Below are 24,055 nucleotides of genomic sequence, written 5' to 3' on the forward strand. Positions count from 1 at the left end.
CTGGCCTAGAACCTCTGAAGAGAAGCTGGTTTCAGTTAGGCTTAGTATTGTCTAGAGGACTGAGCCCATGTGACAGGCAAGATTTACTAAAACAGATTCCAAGTATTACATTTCTATTTAATGTTTCAACTTTTCCTGCTTTTGATGCCTAGTCTATGTTTCATAAAACAGATCACTGTAGTGACTATAAAAATACACTCTTCAAATATTCTCTTTGGAGGAGAGGAGGATTCATAATATGACTACCTCTGATTTACGTCAAAATTTAATTTATATTCAAGAGTATTTCAGTTATCCTCAATCCATCCTAGGTCACACTGGCTGTAAGAAACAGAGCAGTTATGCCTTCTACTCTTTAAAATGCAGTAAAAATTTGGCCACAGACTTTTAGAGCTTTACTCTAGACATTTTCAACATTCAGAAAAGAACAAATCATCCTTCTAAATGACTCCCGGTGCGACCCTGCCTGTCCTCTTCAGTACATGCGGACAAGGAGCACACAAAAATGGGAGGGCTAATCACACAAATGTTATTTCTTGAACGCCGTTAACAGTGATGTTGCTGAGGTCTAACTAGCTGCTGTCCCACCCCTCCCCCACACCCTTCCTTATATGACCAATAACATATATACTTACACCACAGACGTGACGTTGTTGGCCAAAGAACTCTCATAGTATGGGATACCTTTACTAATTACAACACTGATCTGGCCACCCAAAACGTCTGACACTACTCCTGCGTGCACACCAGCCATGCACAAGGGCGAGGACTTGAGGAAGGAAAAACAAAAGATTAGTATTTAATTTTCTTTTGATAAGTTATGAACAAGACACTTAGGCTTCCTCAAGAAATGAGTTGACCGGGGCAGTTTTCTCAGTAAACACAGGATTACCGATGTGGTAACAGAGTACAGACTTGTAGCACAAGAAGAAGAATAAAACATCACATCCATGATAAAAAGAAATACTTCCTAGAAAATAAATCGAGACGAAAGATACACACAAGGTACATCAACATATTCTGGAGTTAAAAAAATGAAAAGTTCTATCACAGCTTGAATGTAAGTCTACGTTACTTAGACTTACATCTCTATATCCATGAGGGACTGTTCCAGATATCTCAGCAAAAGGAAGCAGACAACCAGCTGGGCAGTACTTACTGTGAAATAAAAACAAGTTAAAGGGTATAAAATAGTTCTGTACTTACTGGGGGAAAAGAACAACAACAAAAAATCACATATTCATTTCTCAGTTCATTCAAATACTATAATCTCACTACCCTGAGAAGCACTACTTCTAAAAAGCCCTTTCACACTTTATTCCATCCATCCATATAAAACATCTTCACCCACATATTTAAAATACTGTGTCATAGTCTACATACTGCTTTATTTTACTTCATAATGAATGGCAGACATATTTTTACTATAAGACCTATTCATATTTAACAGCTACCTGCTATTCTATTTTGTGGATAAACCACAATTTATTTCACCAACCCACTACTGATCAAATGTGACTTAAAAATGTTTGGCATTCAGTCATGTATTCACTCACTCACCCACCCACCCACTCAACACATTTACCCAAATGTCTAGTATGTTGTCTGTTGAGTGCTGGGCTGTGGTAGGTATTGGGTTTACAAACATCAACCAAATAAATATGGCCCAGTCTTCCCTGGGTTTACGCTCCAGAGGTCAGGGGGAAGACATTAAACTAATACTTCAATGAGTCATTAATCAGATTATGATTCTACGAAGAAAAGACACTCCATGAAATAACCCAGAGGAAGCAAGCTTAATAAAAGTAACACAAACATTCAGCAAATTTACTTTGTGCCAGGCGGCCTTCTGAGTACCTCAGGAACCCACACAAGAACCCTAATGGTAGGTATTAGTATTATCTTCATTTTACAGATGAGGAAACTGAGAAACAGTGTGCCCAGGTCCCATAACTGGTAAGTGGCATATGGGCTCCAGAGTCGATGCTCTTACACAGGGCTCTGCACTGCCAAAGTCAGGAAATGGGGCTCTGAGGAAGCAAAGCCTCAGTGAAGGGAGGGAAATGCAGCCTAATGGACGGAACAGTGTGCCCATGAGGTGAGGTGGCCTGTGTGTGTCTTCAACTGGGACGACCAGTGCAGGCAGAGTACAGTGATACTGTAAAACTAAAAGGTAACAGTAGTTTGAGAGACGGTTGAAGAGGTGGGCAGGAGTCAGATCGTGCAGAAGCCTTGTGAGCTAGGGCGAAGAGTCTGGAATATATTTCTAAGTAAAAATGGGAAGTCAATAAAGGATCTTAAGGCTTACACACACATTTCTGAAAAAGATTATTCGGGCTCCCGAGAAGAAAGAGACTGGAAGGAACCCTGAGGAGAAGCTGAGACCTCAGTGGGCTGGCGGCGCAGCGGCCCAGGCAAGAGCAAACGGCAGCTTGCCTGTGGGTGGGGATGCTGGAGCTGAGAGCAGAAGCTCCAAGACCCGGTGGCAGGGCTGTGTGCCAGACACTGATGCCAGAGTCACCTCGGCTCACCGGGATCCTCTGTAAGTGCTGACGAGCACACCCATCCCACAGACAGAGAACTATACTTGAAGACAAAATAAAGGTTGCTCTTTGAGGAACGGTAGCAAGTTGGGGGGAGGTGAGTGAGACCAGTCTTAGAAGATGAGAATAAAGCTGCCAAGCAGAGAGTAGTAAAGCAATTCCGGGTAAAAGTTCTGAGAGCTCAGAGCAGTGTCAAGAATCCGTAAGTACAGGGGCACCTGGGTGGCTCAGTAGGTTAAGCGTCTGCCTTTGGCTCCGGTCATGATCCTGGAGTCCCGGGATCGAGTCCCGCATCGGGCTCCCTGCTCAGTGGGGAGTCTGCTTCTCCCTCTGACCCTCCCCCCCCTTAGGCTCACTCTCTCCCTCTCTCTCTAAAATAAATACATAAATAAATCTTAAAAAAAAAATCCATAAGTACATAAGATGAGACTGGAAAAATGATCCAAGGACTACCTGGGAAGGATCCTGAAACCTAGGCTAAGAAATCTGGATGGCATTTTGTCTTAATAATAAGGAGCTCCTGAAGATTTTAAAGTAGGGGAATGATCAGGCATTTATTTTAGAATGAAACTTGGCAGCAATGTGAGTGGCAGAATAAAAGCCAGCAAAGGTTAGAAATGGAAAATCAAATAGAAGGGAATCCCAGTCCAGACAAGAGACAAGGACATAAAGCAGGCAAACAGTAGTAGAAATGCTGCTTGGGCAAGAACACTGAAGAATTCTGTCATAGCCTAAATCGTTCTCTTCCCTTTTTTGAGGAAAAAAAAAAAGTTAGCTCCTCTAACTTCATTAGCAGTTTTGCCAGATTTTGAAAAGCAACTAGTTCTACTTTTGAAGTATACTGAAATTATACTTTCGTTATAGAGAAGATCCAAATGCTACAATTAGAGCAAAATTTAAATATGGTAACTCAATGGCTTTAAATAAGCTCTAATTTATTGACGTCTTACAACAATGATTATCTGTCACACCTGTGACACATATATTAATGTACATTAAACCTAAGTGTATAAGAATAATGATGGAGTAGTGAAGAGTAACATTTAAGGGGAAAAAAAGTCACAAATATCGTCATACCTGAACTCAGGTTCCAAAAAACTGGATGCAGTGTCTAAACAAGTAATTAGATCTAGAAAAACAAAAATAAAAAACGGATTCAATAATACGTAGGCTTACTCTTTCTGAAACACCAACTCTTTCCAAATCCCAAATGATACTGTTCTAAATTTTAAATCTCAACAGCTGTCAAAGTAGGACTAGTAACTTCTTACAAGTTTTTGTTAGTCATGATTTCTTTTTGATTTTAAGTATCTTGATTTCTGGGGCTATGCCTCTCCAATACGGTTTGTTACCACATCACCTCATAGAGTCCTGTGTGTACATATATACACACATACATAAGGTACACAGGTAAGTATAAATATATAGACTTAAAATAACTTCTATAAAATACAGCTCCTGAAAAAAGAAAAATAATTACATAACTAAAAAATGATCCTTTACTAGTTATACACAAGGAAAACAATGACAAGACAGATGAATTAATTTTGTTACTCTAAGGAACTGAAAGGATACTGAAAATCTAGGAACATATTTCTAAGTAAAAACGGGAAGGCCAGGACCAGCAGCACCAGCAACTTCTGCAAACTTAATAGAAATTCAAATTCTTGAACACCATCCAGACTTACAGAATCTCTGGGAGTGGAGACCCAAAAATCTGCTTTAACAAGTCCTTTAGTTAATTCTTAAGCACAGTAAAGTTGAAGAAACAATGATCTAAATAAGAAGGAACTCTAAAACTCAACATTTCTATCTAGAAATCAAATCTGAATAAGAGCTAACCTGTTTCATTAAGACTTAGTTCGTAAGCTGGGTAAAAGTGGCGGCCTGGTCCTGTCTCAGTCTTGTTTTGTACCTGTGCTGGTTTCCTGCCATACTAGCCGCCTTTGGTCCCTCTGGCACATGCTGCCCTCTCGATTATGGAATGATTTTCCACTGTCCCTTAGCCTTGCTGGCTTAACTGTCACTTCCTCACAGAAGCTGTTCCTCATCTTCACAAGTCAAACACCTTTCACACATAGTAGGCACCTAAGATTTTTTTGGTTGTTTTAATGAGTAGGTGACTATTACGTGTTCTCAAAGTACGAAGTGTTATGTAAGAAAAATCCACTAATGCAGTTGTAGGATTCTAAGCAACATCATTTTATGATGCCTGGTCTATGGACAGAGAAGGCTGTCAGTCCTCACCTTTGTTTGGTCAGCAGCAATCACAGCATTTGGCATAACAGGAGGCTTTCATTCAACATTTATTGAATAAATGGATGAATAACAGTTTGTGACTGTTAGCATGTTTGGCTAAGTACAATCATGGACTAACTTGTATGGAGGTAAACCTATAAGGCCCTAATAAGGCAATCCCAAAGGTAAGTGATTTCACATATAAATGCCTGGCCGAACAAGTGTGCTAAGGGTGACAATACACTGAGGAGATAATACCCCACAGGATCCTAGCACACTGATGGCATGCAAATAGTCGTTAATTTTTTTTTTTCTTTTGGTCAGAAAGAGAGAGAGAGCACAAGCAGGTGGAATGGCAGGCGGAAGGAGAAACAGGCTCCCTGCTGAGCAAGGAGCCCGATGCAGGACTTGATCCCAGGACCCTGGGATCATGACCTGAGCCGAAGGCAGATGCTTAACCGACTGAGTCACCCAGGCACCCTGCAAATATTCATTAAATTAATGGCCACCACAGCAAGCATAGATAATGAATGGATTATTCTATAATTCTGAAGAAAGTACATGATTATCACCCAAATGAAATGTATCTTGGAAGAACTCAGCACAACTGTTAGACCAGCAGGAAAGTGATATTTTGAGAGCAATTACATGATTAATGGATTAATACACCACAGGCCCTTGAATGATGATTAAATCTGTGTTTTAGGAGTTTAAGAGAATACACCTGGATAGGGGTTCACGACTACCTGGCTGAGAGAAAAGCAGACACACTAAATCACCTATACCCTGGTTATTCCTGGCAATCTAATAGCCTGGGATGCAAAGGTACCTGTGTGGTCCAACGTGGCCTCAAAACCACAAGACGACTGCCAGCTGGCCCCATTATTTTCAGGCCACATGCTGGAATGCTGGTCAACTACAGATATACTTGATCAGGACAGGGTTTTATTCTAAGTCCATGCAAATGTATGCAACTCACTTGACCACTGCTTTCAAATTCCATGGGGGCTCAAAAGAGGTCCCTAGGAGGAAAATAGGAATTCAAAATGGACAGCTATGAGGAAAGCCAAGAAGACTAAAGACAGAAAATCATGATTACAAATACTGAGCTTTATAACTCCACAGAGGCAAGGAAAACCTCAAGCCTGCAATTAAGATGCTTTAAAACGTGTCTTTCCTGAAAGCTTTTCCCAAGTAAACAGCCTTCCAGAAAACCATTATTACTACAAGGCTCCCAGCTAATAACACAGCTTAGGCAGGATGAATACAGCTCAAAAGAAACCATCTGCCTCAGAGCCTTCTGATAGCAATGTATAAAAAGTTAAAACAAATGGAACAGAAGTGAGAGTCCAGAAATGAATTCTAAATTTAAAGCCAACTGATTTTGATAAGGATGCCAAAACAATTCAGTGGGAAGGAAGAATAAGTCTTTTTAACAAATGGTGCTGGGACAAGAGGATATCCACATGCAAAAGAATAAAACTGGACCCCTACCTGTGATCCCATACAAAAAGTAAAGGGGATCTAAATTTAAGAGCCAAAACTATAACACTCTTAGAAGAAACTGTAGGTGTAAATCTAGACCTTAGATTAAGCGGTTTTCTTAGCTATGATACCAAAAAAACATAAGTAGCCACATAAAAATACATAAATTGAATTTCATCAAAATTAAAAACTTTTGTGCTTCAAAGAATGCTATCATGAAAGAGAAAGATAATCTGCACAATGGGAGAAAATATTTGCAAGTCATATAATCTGATAAGGATCTAGTACCCAATAAAGAATTATTCCAACTTGATTTTAAAAAGACAACCCAACTTAAAAATGAGCAAAGGATCTGAATAGACTACTCCAAAGGAGATATACAAATGGCCAATAAGCACATGAAAAGATTCTCAACATAACTAAGTATCAGGGAAATGCAAATCAAAGTCACAATGAGATAACACGTTATACGCACTGGGATGTCCAGAATCAAAAGGAAGTGGAGAAAAGAAATTGGAACCCACATGCACTTTTTGAGGGATTTTTAAATGGTGTAGCTGCTTTAGAAAACAGTTTAGTAGTTTCTTAAAAAAGGGTAAGGGTGCCTGGGTGGCTCAGTCAAAGTGTCTGCCTTCAGCTTAAGTCATGATCTCAGGGTCCTGGGATCGAGCTCCACGTTGGACTCCCTGCTCAGCAGAGAGTCTGCTTCTCCCTCTTCCTCTGCCCCTCACTCCCGCTCATGCTTTCAATCTCTGTCTCTCGCTCTACTCTCTCTCAAATAAAAATCTTTAAAAATAATTAATTAATTAATTTGAAAAGGGTAAACACATAGATACCATATGACCTAGCAATTCCACTACTAGAATATACCCAAGAAAAATGAAAATGTATATCCATACAAACACCTGTACACAAATGTTTATCAACTAATGAATGGATCAGTGTGGTATATCCATACAATGGAATATTACTCAGCCACAGAAAAGAATGAAGTACTCATACATGCTACAACATGACCTCTGAAAACATGCTAAGTAAAAAGAAGCCAGCCACGAAAGACCACACATTGTATGACTCCATTTATATGTAATATCCCAAATAGGTAAATCTATAGAGAATAAAGTAGATTAGTGGTTACCTAGGACTGGAGAGGGAGAGATTTAAGGGGTAGGGAATGGGGAATGACCACCAGTGACTACGGAGCTTCTTTTGGGGTGATGAAAATGTTCTAAAATTGACTATGGTGATGACGGCACAACTGCGAACATACTGACAACCAATGAATTGTATCTTTTGAGTAGGTGAAATGTACGGTAGAATAAAACTGTAATAAAAACTTTAAAAATGAAGAAAAAGAAGCTATCACAAAAGCAGTAACACCCTTCCTTTATAGAGAGCACATGTGCCTTGAGGGAAAAATAAAGCCTGGAAAAAGGGCTGGGATTGGCAGTTTGCTTGTTTATTCATTTGTTCATTCACTCACTCAACAAATACTTAGTATGTATTATGACCAGGTGTTGTTCTAGGTACTAGAGATAAAGCAAAGAACACTCAGACAAAAATCTCTGCATATAGGAAGTGTACCCTATGTGAGGGATAAGAGAAAACAGTATGAATGAGAAACAGACATATTGTTAGCAGGTGATAAACACATTAGAAAAAATAAGGAAAGACAGGTAGGAAAAGTTAAGGGGTTGCGATTTTAAGTAACACGGTCAGGACAGACCTTACTGAGAAGGTGGCAGGTAAATAAAACTCTAAAATAGGTGAGGGAGTGAGGTATGTGTGGGGATAACACAGAATAGGCAGAGGAAGCACACTTAGCATGTTTGCTGCCACAGGAAACAAGGGAAAGACAATTAAGAGAAGTCAGACGAGGAATGAGAAGCCATCTCCTATAGGATCCTGGAGGTAAGGACATTGAACAAAGTGAGATGAGACCTTCATTTTAATAGGATCATACTCACCACTGGATTGAGAGTAGGTTGAAGGGGAGAAAGGACAGAAAGAAAGGTCAGCAAAAAAATCTCTTGCCATAACTGAGGTAGGAGTAGATGGTGACGTGAATGGGAGTGGCAGTAGCGGAGGTGTTGAGATGTGGTCAGAAGCGGATACATGTACATACAGACTCTGAGAAGTGGCTAATGGATATAAAGTTGGAGAGACTCAAAGACAATGCTAAGGTTTCTGGCCACAGCAAATTAAAAGATGAACTTATTTTATGTAAAGTGCTTAGGCAGTGATTATAATAGTAAGTAATGATAAAGTACTCATTGTCAAGTGAATTGTCACAGTGGACCCACTGGAAGATGTCCTGTAACGCCAGAAAATCAGTGGTATGTTCAAAGTGCAAGGCAGTATATAATTTACTCCCTTCTCAACTAAGAGCGTCTGTATGGGATTTAAAAAATTTTCTTAATCAAATATTATACATAAAAAAAGAGTATTTATAACAAATATATTACTACACAAAACACTAAACATACAGTGTACTTCATTGGGGTGCTCTGGGCCATAGAGAGTAGCAGCAGTAGGATGCAGAATGCCCTCAGGGGTTCTGCTGAAGCTGACTGGTGTTCTATTCTTTTCCTTGTGCAGCACGAAGGAGAATTGGCATCCATAGTGTAGATTCTACACGAGTCTTAGCAGTACAGTCTAACCCAAAGTGAGTGTAATTATAATTTCTCTAAGAGCCTCCCTAATATCTGCTGCCTTCCTTAACCCTACAAAGCTTTCTAGATGAGGCAGGCTTCAGGTGGGGTTGTGAAGGCAGAATAACGTAATTGTGACAACAACTATGAGAAAATACAAAAACAAAGGCAAACCAATAGTCAACAACAGGATGAAAGATTTCAAGGTTTTCTTAATGAAAACACCAACATCAGATATTCTAAGATAGCTCCCAACTTAGTAATATTACTATCAGCCATAATCAGTATCCTATGCACAAGTTTTTTTTTTTAATTTAAGTACAAGTAAACATTTTTCTAATACATAATAACTGCATAGGCTGGGAAACTTTATAATTGCCCCATGAAATATTTATTTAAATATGACATCTAATGTTAACCCATAACATCACAGAAGTATGATAAATATTTTATAAGTTCACAAATCAATTAAAAAATAGCATATTGGTTACTATCTCAGAAATATTTTTGATTGATAGCACTGGCTATTTCTGAGACTACAGAATTTTGAAATAGATTTTGATTTTCCCCCAATACTCTGTTTTGTGTTACTGAATGAATTAAAAAAACTCTCAGCAATGTTAGCACTGACTATATTAGCTGCTGGATATAATTTTTATCCAGTTGAAGCCATTCACTTCTAACGGAGGAAGCCCGAGTGCCTATATTTATTCTAATTCAAGAAAGCATGAAGTACAATAAGTTACTATATTTATTTAACCCAAGAAGAAAATAAATGAAGACGAGGCATATTCTTCTCCTTTATTTACTCTAATATTCTTTAACAAATTCCCCAGAGCCTGAAGGAATATGAAGTCATGCCTTCCTAATTCACACTTTGTCAGCAACCTTGCACTGAAAATGTGTGATAGCTACTTTGTTCAAGTCCTAGAGGATGCAGGAAAGATTCATTTTGTTGCTCCAGCCAATATTACCATGTGACCTTGGGCATAATTCCTTGTTTCCATAATAGGAACCTGGTATTAATTTGTACCATCTGCCATTTAGTGAAGGAAATTTACATATGTAATAGAACATAATTTATTGTGATTCAGAGTTAAGTAACATTTACTCAGTGACAGCTACTGTAAGAGGCATTTTATATCTTCTCTCCTTTTACATACTGAGAGTAGAGATGAAATTTTAAGTTTCTCTTAGAAATATTACAATGCCATCTATGGAAGTTGAGTCTACAGTAGGATCTCAGATGAAAATAGTCAATGCTTTCTTATGGATGATGCAGGCATGACTCAGTTGCCTAACAATGTAGTCAGGCTATAAGGTACATATGATGAATCAAACCCTCTTCATACCTAAGTTCCTGTATATGTACATTAAAAAACAAATACAAGAATATTAAAAGTCAGTATAAGATATTAAAATCTAAGATTTTATATAAAATATGTAAGATATTAAGAATATTAAAAGATTATAAAACATTAATATTCTTCTGTGACCTACACAGTATCTAGGGCACTAATGAATACATTAGTAAGAGCAGCAGTGAAAGAACAGGTCACTGGATAACATAAAACACTACACAAATGCGAACTCAGTCCCCTCACAACATCCTTAACTCACTAAAATTGAAACACATACAAAACACTAAAATTGTTAAAGCCCTTCAGGTTATCTGTCACTTGCAATAAATTCTAAACCACAAACTGAATCACCTCTTTGGGTTAACACTCTCTTAACAGATTGTTTTTCAGTGCTCTTTTTCTGCAAAATTGTTAATACTTCATTGGTCAGCACCTTTCTTCTACAAATTGATACCAAAAACCATATTTTTCTGTATGTATATTACACAAACATAATACATACTCATTTGTGTGTAAATAAAAACAAATCTAAAAATATGCATGTAAGCTGAGACTTCATTAATAAAACCTTACTTAATAGTTTAAGAGTTTAAAATGTTTGACAATAACAACGAGAAAAATTAGGGACACAATAGAAACACTAAAAATAGAAACCTAGCTAAATGTAGTACTCAAAACAAAAAGATTTCTATAAAATTACTGTATAATTAAGGTAGCAAACAATCTTAAGTAACTCATGCTCTATTTTTAAAACCAAAAGCATCCCATGAAAAAAAACCCAACAAAACAAAACAAAAAATCAAAACAACCAGTTACAGAAATCTGGACTCTATTAGAAAGTAGTTCTATATTCTGCCCTGTTTCATTTACAAGTTGATTTAATCTAATGTAAGATGTTAAAAATGGAAAGTATTTGGCAAAAAAATGTTGTTAAAGAAGGTAGCAATCAGAAAACTTTTAAACTACTGGTGTTAATTCTAAAAATAACCTAACACAGTTTGGCTATTGTGGACATTGCTTCTATGAATATTGGGGTGCATGTGCCCCTTCTTTTCACTACATCTGTATCTTTGGGGTAAATACCTAGTAGTGCAATTACTGGGTCGTACGGTAGCTCTATTTTTAACGTCTTGAGGAACCTCCATACTGTTTTCTGGAGTGGCTGTACCAGCTTGCATTCCCACCAACAGTGTAAGAGGGTCCCCCTTTCTCTGCATCCTCATCAACAACTGTTGTTTCCTGACTTGTTAATTTTAGTCATTCTAACTGGTGTAAGGTGGTATCTCATTGTGGCTTTGATTTATATTTCCCTGATAGCTAGTGATACTGAACATTTTTTCATCTGTTAGCCATCTGTATGTCTTCTTTGGAGAAGTGTCTGTTCATGTCTTCTGCCCATTTTTTGACTTGATTATTTGTTTTTTGGGTGTTGAGTTTGAGAAGTTCTTTATAGATCGTGGATACCAGCCCTTTATCTGTAATGTCATTTGCAAATATCTTCTCCCATTCCATGCGTTGCCTCTTAGTTTTGCTGTTTCCTTTCTACATCAAAAACTAATGATGTACTATATGTTGGCTAATTGAACATAATAATAATAAATAACTTAATATACATCAAAAACAATCCTGTCAAATAGGAATAGTTCCCAGGCTCAGCTGTTCGTAAGTTGTAAGCAGATGGTTCTCAGATTCTAAGGGGTCAACAGGCAATGAATAAACAAGTGTCTGTGAATTCCAATTAGAAAGCTCATTAATTTTTACACTGGCTCATTTTATTTCATATGAAATTTTAAACTATTTACTATTTTTCTGACTAAAAAAGCACAAACATACAAAAGCATGACCACTACAAGATTCTGGACTGGTAAAATCGGAAATAAAGAGGTTTAACATTAATTTTTAAGTGATGATGTCATGTTCTACAAAAGAAGTATTGACTATCACTTCTCAGCTGCATGTGTACACTGAGACACGTACATCCGCTCCCACCAATTTATGGCACATAACAAATAGGGGCTGCCTTGAAGGATTTGAAGCTTTCAATGCAAATACAGATAGGTCTTCTGAGCTCATTGTTCTATAACTAAAATAACTTAAACATTATTCCCAGAGTCATCCTACAAATGTTGTGTTTTCCCTAGAAACTGGCTAATGGTGAACAGATTCAAAACCAGGTATTTGGATTACTCACCTATAAAATTTATCTTTCAAGTCCAGTGGTAAATGTTGTTTTTAATTTAACATTTTAGAATGAAAATGTCAGTCTACTTTATTACTATACTAGATAAAAATATCTGACTTACTGACTCTGGACCTCTGAGTAACTGGTTTTGCTTCTCTAAGTAAGACCAGCAGTAACTTAGGAGTTTCTCTCAATAGACCTTCTCACCAGTGGTTGTAATATGATGTCTAGGATGTCTCTAGGGTCTACATATTTTTTCAATTCTTAAATAAAAATTTCAATTTCAAGGATGCTTTTTGTGCATCTTTTGAGAGGATCATATGGTTCTTGTCTTTTCTTTTACTTATGTAGTGTATCACATGGATTGATTTGCAGATGTTGAACCACCCTTGCGGCCCAGGAATAAATCTCACTGGGTCGTGGTGAATAATCCTTTTGATATACTGTTGGATCCTATTGGCTAGTGTCTTGGTGAGAATTTTTGCATCCATGTTGATCAGGGATATTGGTCTGTAATTCTCCTTTTTGGTAGGGTCTTTGTCTGGTTTTAGGATCAAGGTAATGCTGGCCTCATAGAGTTTCGAAGTTTTTCTTCCATTTCTATTTTTTGAAACTGCTTGAGAAGAATAGGTACTAATTCTTCAAATGTTTGGGAGAATTCCCTGAATTCCTGGCTCTGGACTCTTATTGATTGGGAGGTTTTTGATTACTGCTTCAATTTCCTTGCTGGTTATGAGTCTGTTAAGATTTCCTATTTCTTCCTGTTTCAGTTTTGATAGTTTGTACGTTTCTAGGAATGAATTCATTTCTTCCAGATTGCCTAATTTGTTGGCATATAGTTGCTTCTAATATGTTCTTATGATGGTTTGTATTTCTTCAGTGTTGGTTGTGATCTCTCTTTCATTCATGATTCTATATTCTTTTTGATAAATCTGGCTAGAGGCTTATCGATCTTATTAATTCTTTCAAAGAACCCACTCCTAGTTTTGTTGATTTGTTCTATTGTTCTTTTGGTTTCTATTTCATTGATTTCTGCTCTAATCTTTATTAATTCTCTTCTCCAGCTAGGTATAGGCTTTATTTGTTGTTCTTTCTCCAGCTCCTTTAGGTGTAAGGCTAGGTTGTGCATTTGAGAACTTTCTTGTTTCTTGACAAAGGCTTGTATTGCTATATAATTCCCTCTTAGGACCATCTTTGGTGCATCTCAAAGAGTTTGAACAGTTGTGTTTTCATTTTCATGAATTTTTTAATTCTTCTTTAATTTCCTGGTTGACCCATTCATTTTTAGTAGGATGCTCTTTAACCTTCATGTATTTGAGATCTTTCCAAATTTCCTCTTGTGATTAAGTTCAAATATCGAAGCACTGCGGTCTGAAAATATGCAGAAATGATGCCAATCTTTTGGTACCGGTTGAGACCTGGTTTGTGACCCACTATGTGATCTATTCTGGAGAATGTTCCATGCGCACTTGAGAATAAAGTGTATTCTGTTGCTTTAGGATGGAATGTTCTGAATATACCTGTGAGGTTCATCTGGTCAGTGTGTCATTCAAAGCCCTTGTTTCCCTGCTGTGATCTGCTTTGATGATCTGTCCATTGCAGTGAGTGGGTATTAAAGACCCCTACTATTATTATATTATTATCAATGTGTTTCTTTCATTTTTTTGTTAATTGGTTTATCTAATAGGCTGCCCCCTGGCTAGGGGCATAAATATATATTTTTTAATTTTATTATGTTATGTTAGTTACCATACATCATTAGCTTTTGATGTAGTGATCCACGCTTCATTGTTTTCGTATAACACCCAGTGCTCCAGGCAGTACCTGCCCTCCTTAATACCCATCACCAGGATAACCCATCCTCCCACCCCGCTCCCCTCTAATACCCTCAGTTTATTTCTCAGAGTCCATAGTCTCTCATGGTCCATCTCTCCCACCGATTTCCCCTTCATTTTTTCCTTCCTTCTCCTAATGTCCTCCATGCTATTCCTTATGTTCCACAAATAAGTGAAACCATATGATAACTGACTTTCTCTACTTGACTTATTTCACTTACCATAATCTCCTCCAGTCCCATCCATGTTGATGTAAAAGTATTCATCCTTTCTGATGGCTAATATTCCATTGTATATATGGACCACATCTTCTTTATCCATTCATCTGTTGAAGGGCATCTCGGCTCTTTCCACACTTTGGCTATTGCAGACACTGCTGCTATGAACATTGGGGTGCATAAGGCCCTTCTTTTCACTACATCTGTGTCTTTGGGGTAAATACCCAGGAGTGCAATTGCTGGGTCGTAAGGTAGCTCTATTTTTAATTTTCTGAGGCACCTCCACACTGTTTTCCAAAGTGGCCCTACCAACTTGCATTCCCACCAACAGTGTAAGAGGGTTCCCCTTTCTCCACAACCTCTCCAACATTTGTTGTTTCTTTCCCTGTCCATTTTTGCCATTCTAACTGGTGTAAGGTGGTATCTCAATGTGGTTTTGATTTGGATTTCCCTGATGGCTAATGATGATGAACATTTTTTCATGTGTCTGTTAGCCATTTGTATGTCTTCTTCAGAGAAGTGTCTTTTCATGTTTTCTGCCCATTTTTTGACTTATTTGTTTTTTGGGTGTTGAGTATGAGAAGTTCTTTATAGATCTTGGATAACAGCCCTTTGTCTGTAGTGTCATTTTTTTTTTTTTTAAAGATTTTATTTATTTATTTGAGAGAGAGAGAGAATGAGAGACAGCATGAGAGGGAGGAGGGTCAGAGGGAGAAGCAAACTCCCCGTGGAGCAGGGAGCCCGATGCGGGACTCGATCCCGGGACTCCAGGATCATGACCTGAGCCGAAGGCAGTCGCTTAACCAACTGAGCCACCCAGGTGCCCCCCTTTATCTGTAGTGTCATTTGCAAATATCTTTTTCCTTTCTGTGGGTTGCCTCTTTGTTTTGTTGACTGTCTCCTTTGCTGTGCAGAAGCTTTTTATCTTGATGAAGTCCCAAAAGTTCATTTTCCCTTTTGTTTCACTTGCCTTTGGAGATGTATCTTGAAAGAAGTTGCTGTGGCCGATGTGAAGATGTTACTGCCTATGTTCTCCTCTAGGATTTTGATGGATTCCAGTCTCACATTGAGGTCTTTTACCCATTTTGAGTTTATCTTTGTGTATGGTGTAAGTTTACAATTGTTAGATCTTCTTGTTAGATAGACACTTTAATTATGATATAGTGTCCTTCCTCATCTATTATTACATTCTTTGGTTTAAAATCTAATTTGTCTGAAATAAGGATTGTTACTCCAGCTTAATTTTGATTGTCCATTAGCATGATAAATGGTTTTCCACCCCCTCACTTTCAATCTGGAGGTGTCTTTGGGTCTAAAATGAGTCTCTTGCAGACAGCTTCCCAACGGGTCTTGCTTTTTTATCCAATTTGATACCCTGTGTCTTTTGATTGGGGCATTTAGCCATTTACATTCAGAATAACTACTGAAAGAAATGAACTTAGTGCCATTATATTATCTGTAAAGTCTCTGTTCCTTTCTGGCCTATGTTAACTTTTGGGCTCTCTCTTCGCTTAAGGGATCCCCTTTAATATTTCTTGTAGGGCTGGTTTAATGATCACAAATTCTTTCAGTTTCTGTTTGTCCTGGAAGCTTTTTAACTCTACTTCTTTTCTGAATGACAGACTTAATGGATAAGGTATTCTTGGCTGCCTATTTTTCTCATTTAGCATCTTGACTATATCATGCCAGTCCTTTCTGGCCTGCCAGGTCTCTGTGGATAGGTCTGCTGCCAATCTAATGCTTCTATCCTTGTAGGTTAGGGACCTTTTGTCCCTAGTTGATTCAGGATTTTCTTTTTGTCTCTGAAATTTGCAAGCTTCACTATTATATGTTGGGGTGTTGATCTATTTTTATTGATTTTGGGGGGGGGTTCTCTGTGCCCCTGGACTTGAATGCCTGTTTCCTTCCTCAGATTATGGAAGTTCTAAGCTATAATTTGCTCCAATAGACCTTCTGCCCCCCCTTTCCTCTTTTTCCTGGGATCCCAATTATTCTAATATTGTTTTTCTCTTATGGTATCACTTATCTCTTGAATTCTACCCTCATGATCCAGTAGTTGTTTATCTTTTTCTCAGCTTTCTTATTCTCCATCATTTTGTCTTCTGTATCACTAATTCTCTCTTCTGCCTCATTTATCCTAGGAGTTAAGAGCCTCCATTTTTTATTATACTTCATTAATAGCCTTTATTTCAACTTGATTAGATTTTAGTTCTTTTATTTCTCCAGAAAGGGATTCTCTAGTGTCGTCTATGCTTTTTTTCCAAGTCCAGCTAGTATCTTTATAATTGTTATTCTGAACTCCAGTTCATGATACTCTATGTGGATAATCCAAAAGACTCCATCTCAAAATTGCTAGAACTCATACAGGAATTCAGCAAAGTGGCAGGATATAAAATCAATGCACAGAAATCAGATGCATTTCTATACACTAATAATGAGAGAAAAGAAAGAGAAATTAAGGAGTTGATCCCATTTACAATTACACCAGAAACAATAAAATACCTAGCAATAAACCTAACCAAAGAGACAAAGGATCTGTACTCAGAAAACTACAACACTCATGAAAGAAATTGAGGAAGACACAAAGAAATGGAAAAACATTCCATGCTCATGGATCGGAAGAACAAATACCGCTAATATGTCAATGCTACACAGAGCAATCTATACATTCAATGCAATCCCTATCAAAATACCATTGACTTTTTTCACAGAGCTGGGACATATAATCCTAAAATTTGTATGGAACCAGAAAAGACCTCGAATAGCCAAAGGAATGCTGAGAAAGAAAACCAAAGCTGGTGGCATCACAGTCCCAGACTTTAAGTTCTATTACAAAGTTGTAATCATCAAGACAGTATGGTACTGGCACAAAAACAGACACACAGATCAATGGAACAGAATAGAGAATCCAGAAATGGACCCTCAACTCCATGGTCAACTAATCTTTGACAAAGCAGGAAAGAATAACCAATGGAAAAGAAGACAGTCTCTTCAACAAATGGTTTTGGGAAAATTGGACAGCCACATGCAGAAGAATGAAACTGGACCATTTTCTGACACTATACACAAAAAAAGACTCAAAATGGATGAAAGACCTAAATGTGAGACAGGAATCCATCAAAATCCTTGAGGAAAGCACAGGCAGCAACCTCTATGAATTTGGCCACAGCAACTTCTTGTTAGACAAAGGCAAAAATGATCTATTGGGACTTTATCAAAATAAAAAGCTTTTGCACAGCAAAGGAAACAGTCAACAAAACCAAAAGACAATCGACAGAATAGGAGAAAATATCTACAAATGTCTTATCAAATAAAAGGCTACTATCCAAAATCTATAAAGAACTTACCAAAGAATAATCTAATCAAGAAATGGGCAGAAGACATTCTCCAAAGAAGAGATACAGATGGCTAACAGACACATGAAAAAATGCTCCACATCACTTGGCATCAGGGAAATACAAATCAAAACCTCAATGAGATACCACATCACACCAGTCAGAATGACTAAAATTAACAAGTCAGGAAATGACAGATGTTGTCAAGGATGGGGAGACAGGGGAACCCTCTTACACGGTTGGTGGGAATGCAAGCTGGTGCAAGCACTCTGGAAAACAGTATGGAGGTTCCTCAAAAAGTTGAAAATAGAGCTATCCTATGACCCAGCAATTGCACTACTAGGTATCTACCCCAAAGATACAAATGTAGTGATCCGAAAGGGCACGTGTGCCCCAATGTTTATAGCCGCAATGTCCACAATAGCCAAACTATGTTAAGAGCCCAGAAGTCCATCAACAGATGAATGGATAAAGAAGATGTAGTATATATGTACAATAGAATATTACTCAGCCATCAAAAAAATGAAATCTTGCCATTTGAAACAATGTGAATGGAAATAGAGGGTATTATGCTAAGTGCAACAAGTCAATCAGAGAATGACAATTATATGATCTGATTCATATGTGGAATCTAAGAAACGAAACAGAGGACCACAGGGGAAGGAAGGGAAAAATAAAACCAGATGAAATCAGAAAGGGAGACAATCCATAAGAGACTTTTTTTTTTTTTAAAGTTATTTATTGAATTATTGAGAGGGAGAGAGAATGATAGAGAGAGAGCATGAGAGGGAGGAGGGTCAGAGGGAGAAGCAGACTCCCTGCTGAGCAGGGGCTTGATGTGGGACTCGATCCTGGGACTCCAGGATCATGACCTTAGCCGAAGGCAGTCGCTTAACCAACTGAGCCACCAAGGTGCCCCTCCATAAGAGACTCTTAATCATAGGAAACAAACTGAGAGGAGGCGGGTAGGAGATGGGGTAACTGGTGCTGGACATCAAGGAGGGCATGTGATGTAATGAGTACTGGGTGTTATATAAGACTTATGAATCACTGACCTCTACCTCTGAAACTAATAATATACTATATGTTAATGAATTGAATTTAAATTAAAAAATGTATTAAAAAATAAATGAATAAATCTTTAAACAAAATTTCAATTTCAGAAAGTTTAGTTGGAATCTAATGTAATTATACCAACTCAGAGTAGAAATACCAGTCCTCTAATAATTACTGCATGTGCTAATAGTTGTTTTAATTTGTCTTTCCTTGCTATCCAATGGGGAAACAGAAAAACTTTTCACTGGCAGATATAATCTTTCAAAATTGAGGTTTACAGGTAAAAATTAAAAGAGATAACTGGTAATGGAAAAGACTGTATACTACTGCTCAAAGATTGTAAGAATAAACAAAAACACAAATCCAGTCATATCACTACTCAGCTCTAACAGCTTCCGCACACTCTTTGGAATAAGCTCCAACCCTGACACTTTCTACAAGTCCCTGAATAATGTGATGTACTCACCACACAGTCAATTCCACCTTAGCTGTGCCAGCTTCTTTTCTGGCCCCTCCAAAGCTCCTTCCCACCACAGGGCCTTTGCATCTTTTGTTCTCTTCCCTAGAATGTTTTTCTTTTTCTTCTTTGTCTGTCTAGAACCTCCCAACTGATCCTTCGGTTCTCTGCTTAAAAGTGACTTCCTGTAAGAATTAGGCTCTTTATAATCTCCCACTCCTCCCACCCTTCTGGCCTCCTATTGTTGGAACTTTACCTTCATCATACTTGTCATAACTGCAGTTGAGCTACCATGTATTTAATGTCTTTTCCCAACCCTGTACTGTAAGCCCCATGAAGGAATAACTGTGTCTTATTTACTGCTGTTTTCCCAGTGCTGGGCATATAGCAGGAAATAAGGCACTGAAGGAAATATAATTTTGCTATGTGCTCTTGCATAAAGGCATGAAAATTAGTCTACCTCACACAAAATCATGACTCTATCAACAATACATAGTATAACATTAACAAGTGTTTGTGAGAGTTTAACGAAGAAGCTGTTGAACCAAAATTTTTTGCAATCTTTTCATTCCCAAATACTCCAAATTTCCAATTAGGTTGCTAAGCTGGGAACATGTAGTGATGTTCCTTGAAAATATTCACAGAATTCAGTGTGACAGCAAAGTTTCCTGGATGGAAACAAACTGAGGCTCTCAACCAAAGCCAATCAGCATTCAAATGAATGAGTCATTAAAAGAAATTGTGTCTGAAAGACCACCCAAGAAGAAATGGTAAGAAATTCAACCAGGGTTCTCTTAGATTTAGCCAATTCACTTACAACTTCAAATATGCTTCATAGAGGCAAGGATATGCAGAAACGTAAGTAAAAACTCAGGAGAGACCTGTGAAATAAGGATTTCCCATGATTATGCCCTTACTATAAAGAAGTTCTTGATGATGGTAGATATTTCAAAAAACTGTGGCATCTAAGATTCATCTAAATTAGTGACATAACCATTTGAAATTTGGCAGACATATGTAAGTCTACAACATACTGATTCTGTTATCTGAGATCACTGTCAACTCTTAAACTTTAATAGAGGACTTTTAGGTTTCTGTAGAATAAAAAGCTCCATAATTTAAATACCTAATGTAAAAAAATTTTTTTTAAATGAAGGGATATTTATTTTCAAGAAACCTTAACAAGGGGCACCTGGGTGGCTCAGTTGGTTAAGCAGCCGACTCTTGATTTCGGCTCAGGTCATGGTCTCGGGGTCCTGGGATCCAGCTCCATGTCGGGCTCCACCCTAAGTGGGGAGTCTGCCTGAGGATTCTCTCTCTCTCCCTCTGCCCCTCCCCCTACTTGTGTGTGTATGTGTGTGCACGTGCACTCTCTCTCTCTAAAATAAATAAATCTTTAAAAAAAGAAACCTTCAACTCAATAAATAATGAAGAGAGTAAGGGGAAAATATGAAGAAGAAAAAAATTAACAATTTAAGCTGATACCAAGAGGAGGAAACTCAAGGGGAATAAGAAGCACATGAATTGTATATTTTCTATCCTCTTATCTATCAACTCAAGACTTCCAAGAAATGAAACTGAAAGGATGAGAATCTACCATCATCTCCCTCAGTGTTTTTTACCTTACTCTTCTGATGGTGGGGAATGAGTGTGTGTGTGTGTGTGTGTATACGGTGGTGAAAGGAGGAAACTGACATTTGTTTCATGCCTACTGTGTCACGTGCTTACAGATGCTACACATGTATCAGAGTCCGTCTTCGTAACCAACCCACGGAGGTTACAGAAGTGAAATGACTGGCCAGCAATCACCTGGCAAGCATGTGGCAGGGCAGGGGTGCTCCTCCCACACCACCACGCTGCTCTACTTGCCCTGGTTCTGTGGGAAATATTGGTCATTTAGTGTAATGTTTCCAGTTTTTTTCCTTTCCATTATTCCATCCAAATGAGTCTTCTTTCTCACTCTCTCAGAGCAATTTTATTAAGCTTCCCACTTTGTTCCATAGCTCAGAAATCAGGAAAAAGTAAACCTTTCTTCCCACACAACAGCTGCTTCTCTACCACATTCTAAATGGAACTGTTAATGAGACCTATGGTGTTTACCCCAAGCCCACCACAGCTGAGAAGGAGCAGCTTGCATTGCCCTCAGTCATTCTCAGTGCCCAACATTTGCACACCTAGGACGTTCTTAGTTAAATCATTGTTCAGTATCAAAATAATAATCTATTTTCTAATTTAAATGATTGCTTTGTTTGACATATCCTTCCATTAGTAGCACTTCTTAAAACTTTCCTACCACAGTGCTCCTAAGAGCAGAGGAAACAAATCCATGCCACAGTAACCAAAACGCATGAGAGATTTTGTTTAAGTCTTGCATCTTATTTTAGAAATTCAAGTAAATTTTGCATTCCATTCCACTCAATAGCCTTGCTTTTAATTTCCCCCCTTGAGACTATCCACACGAACAAGCTAGCAAATATCTCAGGTTTATTTTGTAGCGTCTCAGCACTCCCAAGCATACTCCTGGTGGATAGAGAATCTATTCTTTTGAGAAGAATGGTAATGTGGTCTTTAACACAGTACTATGAAATGGTAAGCTGTGGATAACAAAGCTTTAAATTTGTATGACACATTTCAATAATTGATAGATTTTTAAAAAGTTATTGTCATTTGTGTTCCAATCTTATAAAAGTGAAAAATCAGTATTTCCTCTACCATGGAAAGGGAAGTGTATGGAATTTATATAAATTTAATATATTCTAATTTTTAGAATTCTGAAACTGAACTAATTTTATTTGTAACATTTATATATGTGTTATTAACTGTTCAGTCTTTCTACTCTATTCTAATCTCAGATAACAAATACTAGAAGAAACACTTCATTTTTATATTTAGAAACTGTAAAATGTGGAAGTTGTGGTATAAAGTTGAAAATTACCTTGTTTTTCTATAACTGAGTATGAGGCCAAAAATCCTCGTCCAGAAACATGGATTCCACTCATGAACAGCACTGTAATTTCATTGCTTTTTGATTCAATTGAATGATTCATCTGCAATCCCAGACCACAGTATTTGCCTAGGAATGAGGGAAAATAAAGGTATTTGTTAAGACTCTCATAAAGTCAGTAATATTTACAATGTAGGTAAGAGCATCAGAATAATATACTAAACTGGACATTAAAGAGAAAATGAGGACTAGAATGTTTAGTGATTAAAAACCACATTACTCTGAAGAAAAAAAATGCCAAGTAATAACTAAATAATTTAAAGGGAAAAAAATGGTATAGACATCAGTGATCTTACAAAGATTCAGTTTCTTGTGAAAGACATTTCTTGTATACTCTTTATAATAGTTGTGAAGAATTAAAAAAATCTTAAAGCATTTCATGCATGCAGGTGGCTCATAAACAAATGTATAGTTAATCACTAATATTCTTAACATACTCCCCACAAGGTGCCCCTAGATTCCTGGGCTTAGGGCACCCCTTAAACCTTTTTCAAACTCCCCTCAGTTTTTCTTCCAAGGATTGCTGAACTTTTAGTTAATCCCTTAGGTAATCACGCCCAGTCCTACAGCTTTAACTATGCTCTGACAATTCACATACACCTCTACCCAGACCTTTTCTCTTGAAGTTTAGGTGTATATATCCAACTGCCAACTTTTATCCTTTAATGTCTAATAGACATATAAAAATAACATACTCTCAATACAGATAAATAAAAGGGAAAAAGAAAAAAATTAGAGCAAAATATCCACCAATAACTAACAAAAATGCATTTTCTTATGTGCTTGGTAACCTAACAAATTCTAAATAAAGAATAACATTCCAAAAATGTTTTAGGTTGTGGCAACATCATTCTAGAATAAGAGTAATGGGTACTTCCACAAACACCATTTTTACGGACTACTTATGATTTTTTGTGTAAACTATCTTAAGGAATCAAGAAAACCCCAACAGAACTGGTAAGGGAATTTAACAATGTCACAGGATCAATATACAAAAATCAATTATATTTCCACATACTAGTCACAAATAATCTGAAGTGAAATTTTTAAAACTTCATAACAGCATCAAAAATATTAAAATATTTAGGGATAAATATTTAAAAAAGAAATTCAAAGGGTTCCTGGGTGGCTCAGTCGGTTAAGTATCTGACTCTTGATTTCGGCTCAAGGTCATGATCTCAGGGTTGTAGGATCAAGGCCCTTATTGGGCTCTGCATTGGGTGTGGAACCTGCTTAAGATTCTTTCTCTTTGCCCCAACCTCCATGCTCCTGGCACTCAACAACAACAACAACAACAACAACAAAAATAATCAAAACCAGTATACTAAAAAATAGAAAACACTGCTGAGAAAAATTAAAGGAAAACTAAATAAAATGGGAGACAGACCAAGTTCATGAACTGGAAGACTCAATATTGTTAAGATGTCCATTCTCCCAACACTGATCTATTGATTCAATGCAATCCCTATCAAAATCCTAGTGTTGGGTGCCTGGGTGGCTCAGTTGGTTAAAGCGACTGCCTTCGGCTCAGGTCATGATCCTGGAGTCCCTGGATCGAGTCCCGCATCGGGCTCCCTGCTCGGCGGGAAGTCTGCTTCTCCCTCTGACCCTCCCCCCTCTCATGTGCTCTCTCTCATTCTCTCTCTCTCAAATAAATAAATAAAATCTTAAAAAAAAAAAAAAAATCCTA

The 24,055-nt window shown here is 37.6% G+C and overlaps 1 protein-coding gene across 3 annotated transcripts in view; it reads right to left on the minus strand.

Annotated features, from left to right (window-relative positions):
• DCBLD2 (discoidin, CUB and LCCL domain containing 2) overlaps positions 1-24,055 on the minus strand; it is a 90,616-nt gene that overhangs the window by 19,604 nt on the left and 46,957 nt on the right. For all 3 annotated transcript variants that reach the window (XM_035015198.1, XM_035015197.1, XM_035015199.1), the window contains 4 exons: positions 22,297-22,434; positions 3,621-3,672; positions 1,086-1,158; positions 636-769 (listed from right to left, as the gene is read on the minus strand). In XM_035015198.1, coding sequence (XP_034871089.1) covers positions 636-769; positions 1,086-1,158; positions 3,621-3,672; positions 22,297-22,434 — 397 coding nt within the window. The remainder of the gene's footprint in view (positions 1-635; positions 770-1,085; positions 1,159-3,620; positions 3,673-22,296; positions 22,435-24,055) is intronic.

This window comes from Mirounga leonina, unplaced genomic scaffold, assembly GCF_011800145.1.
Source record: "Mirounga leonina isolate KUSES-001 unplaced genomic scaffold, KU_Mleo_1.0 Mir_169, whole genome shotgun sequence".
NCBI classification, from domain to species: domain Eukaryota; kingdom Metazoa; phylum Chordata; class Mammalia; order Carnivora; family Phocidae; genus Mirounga; species Mirounga leonina.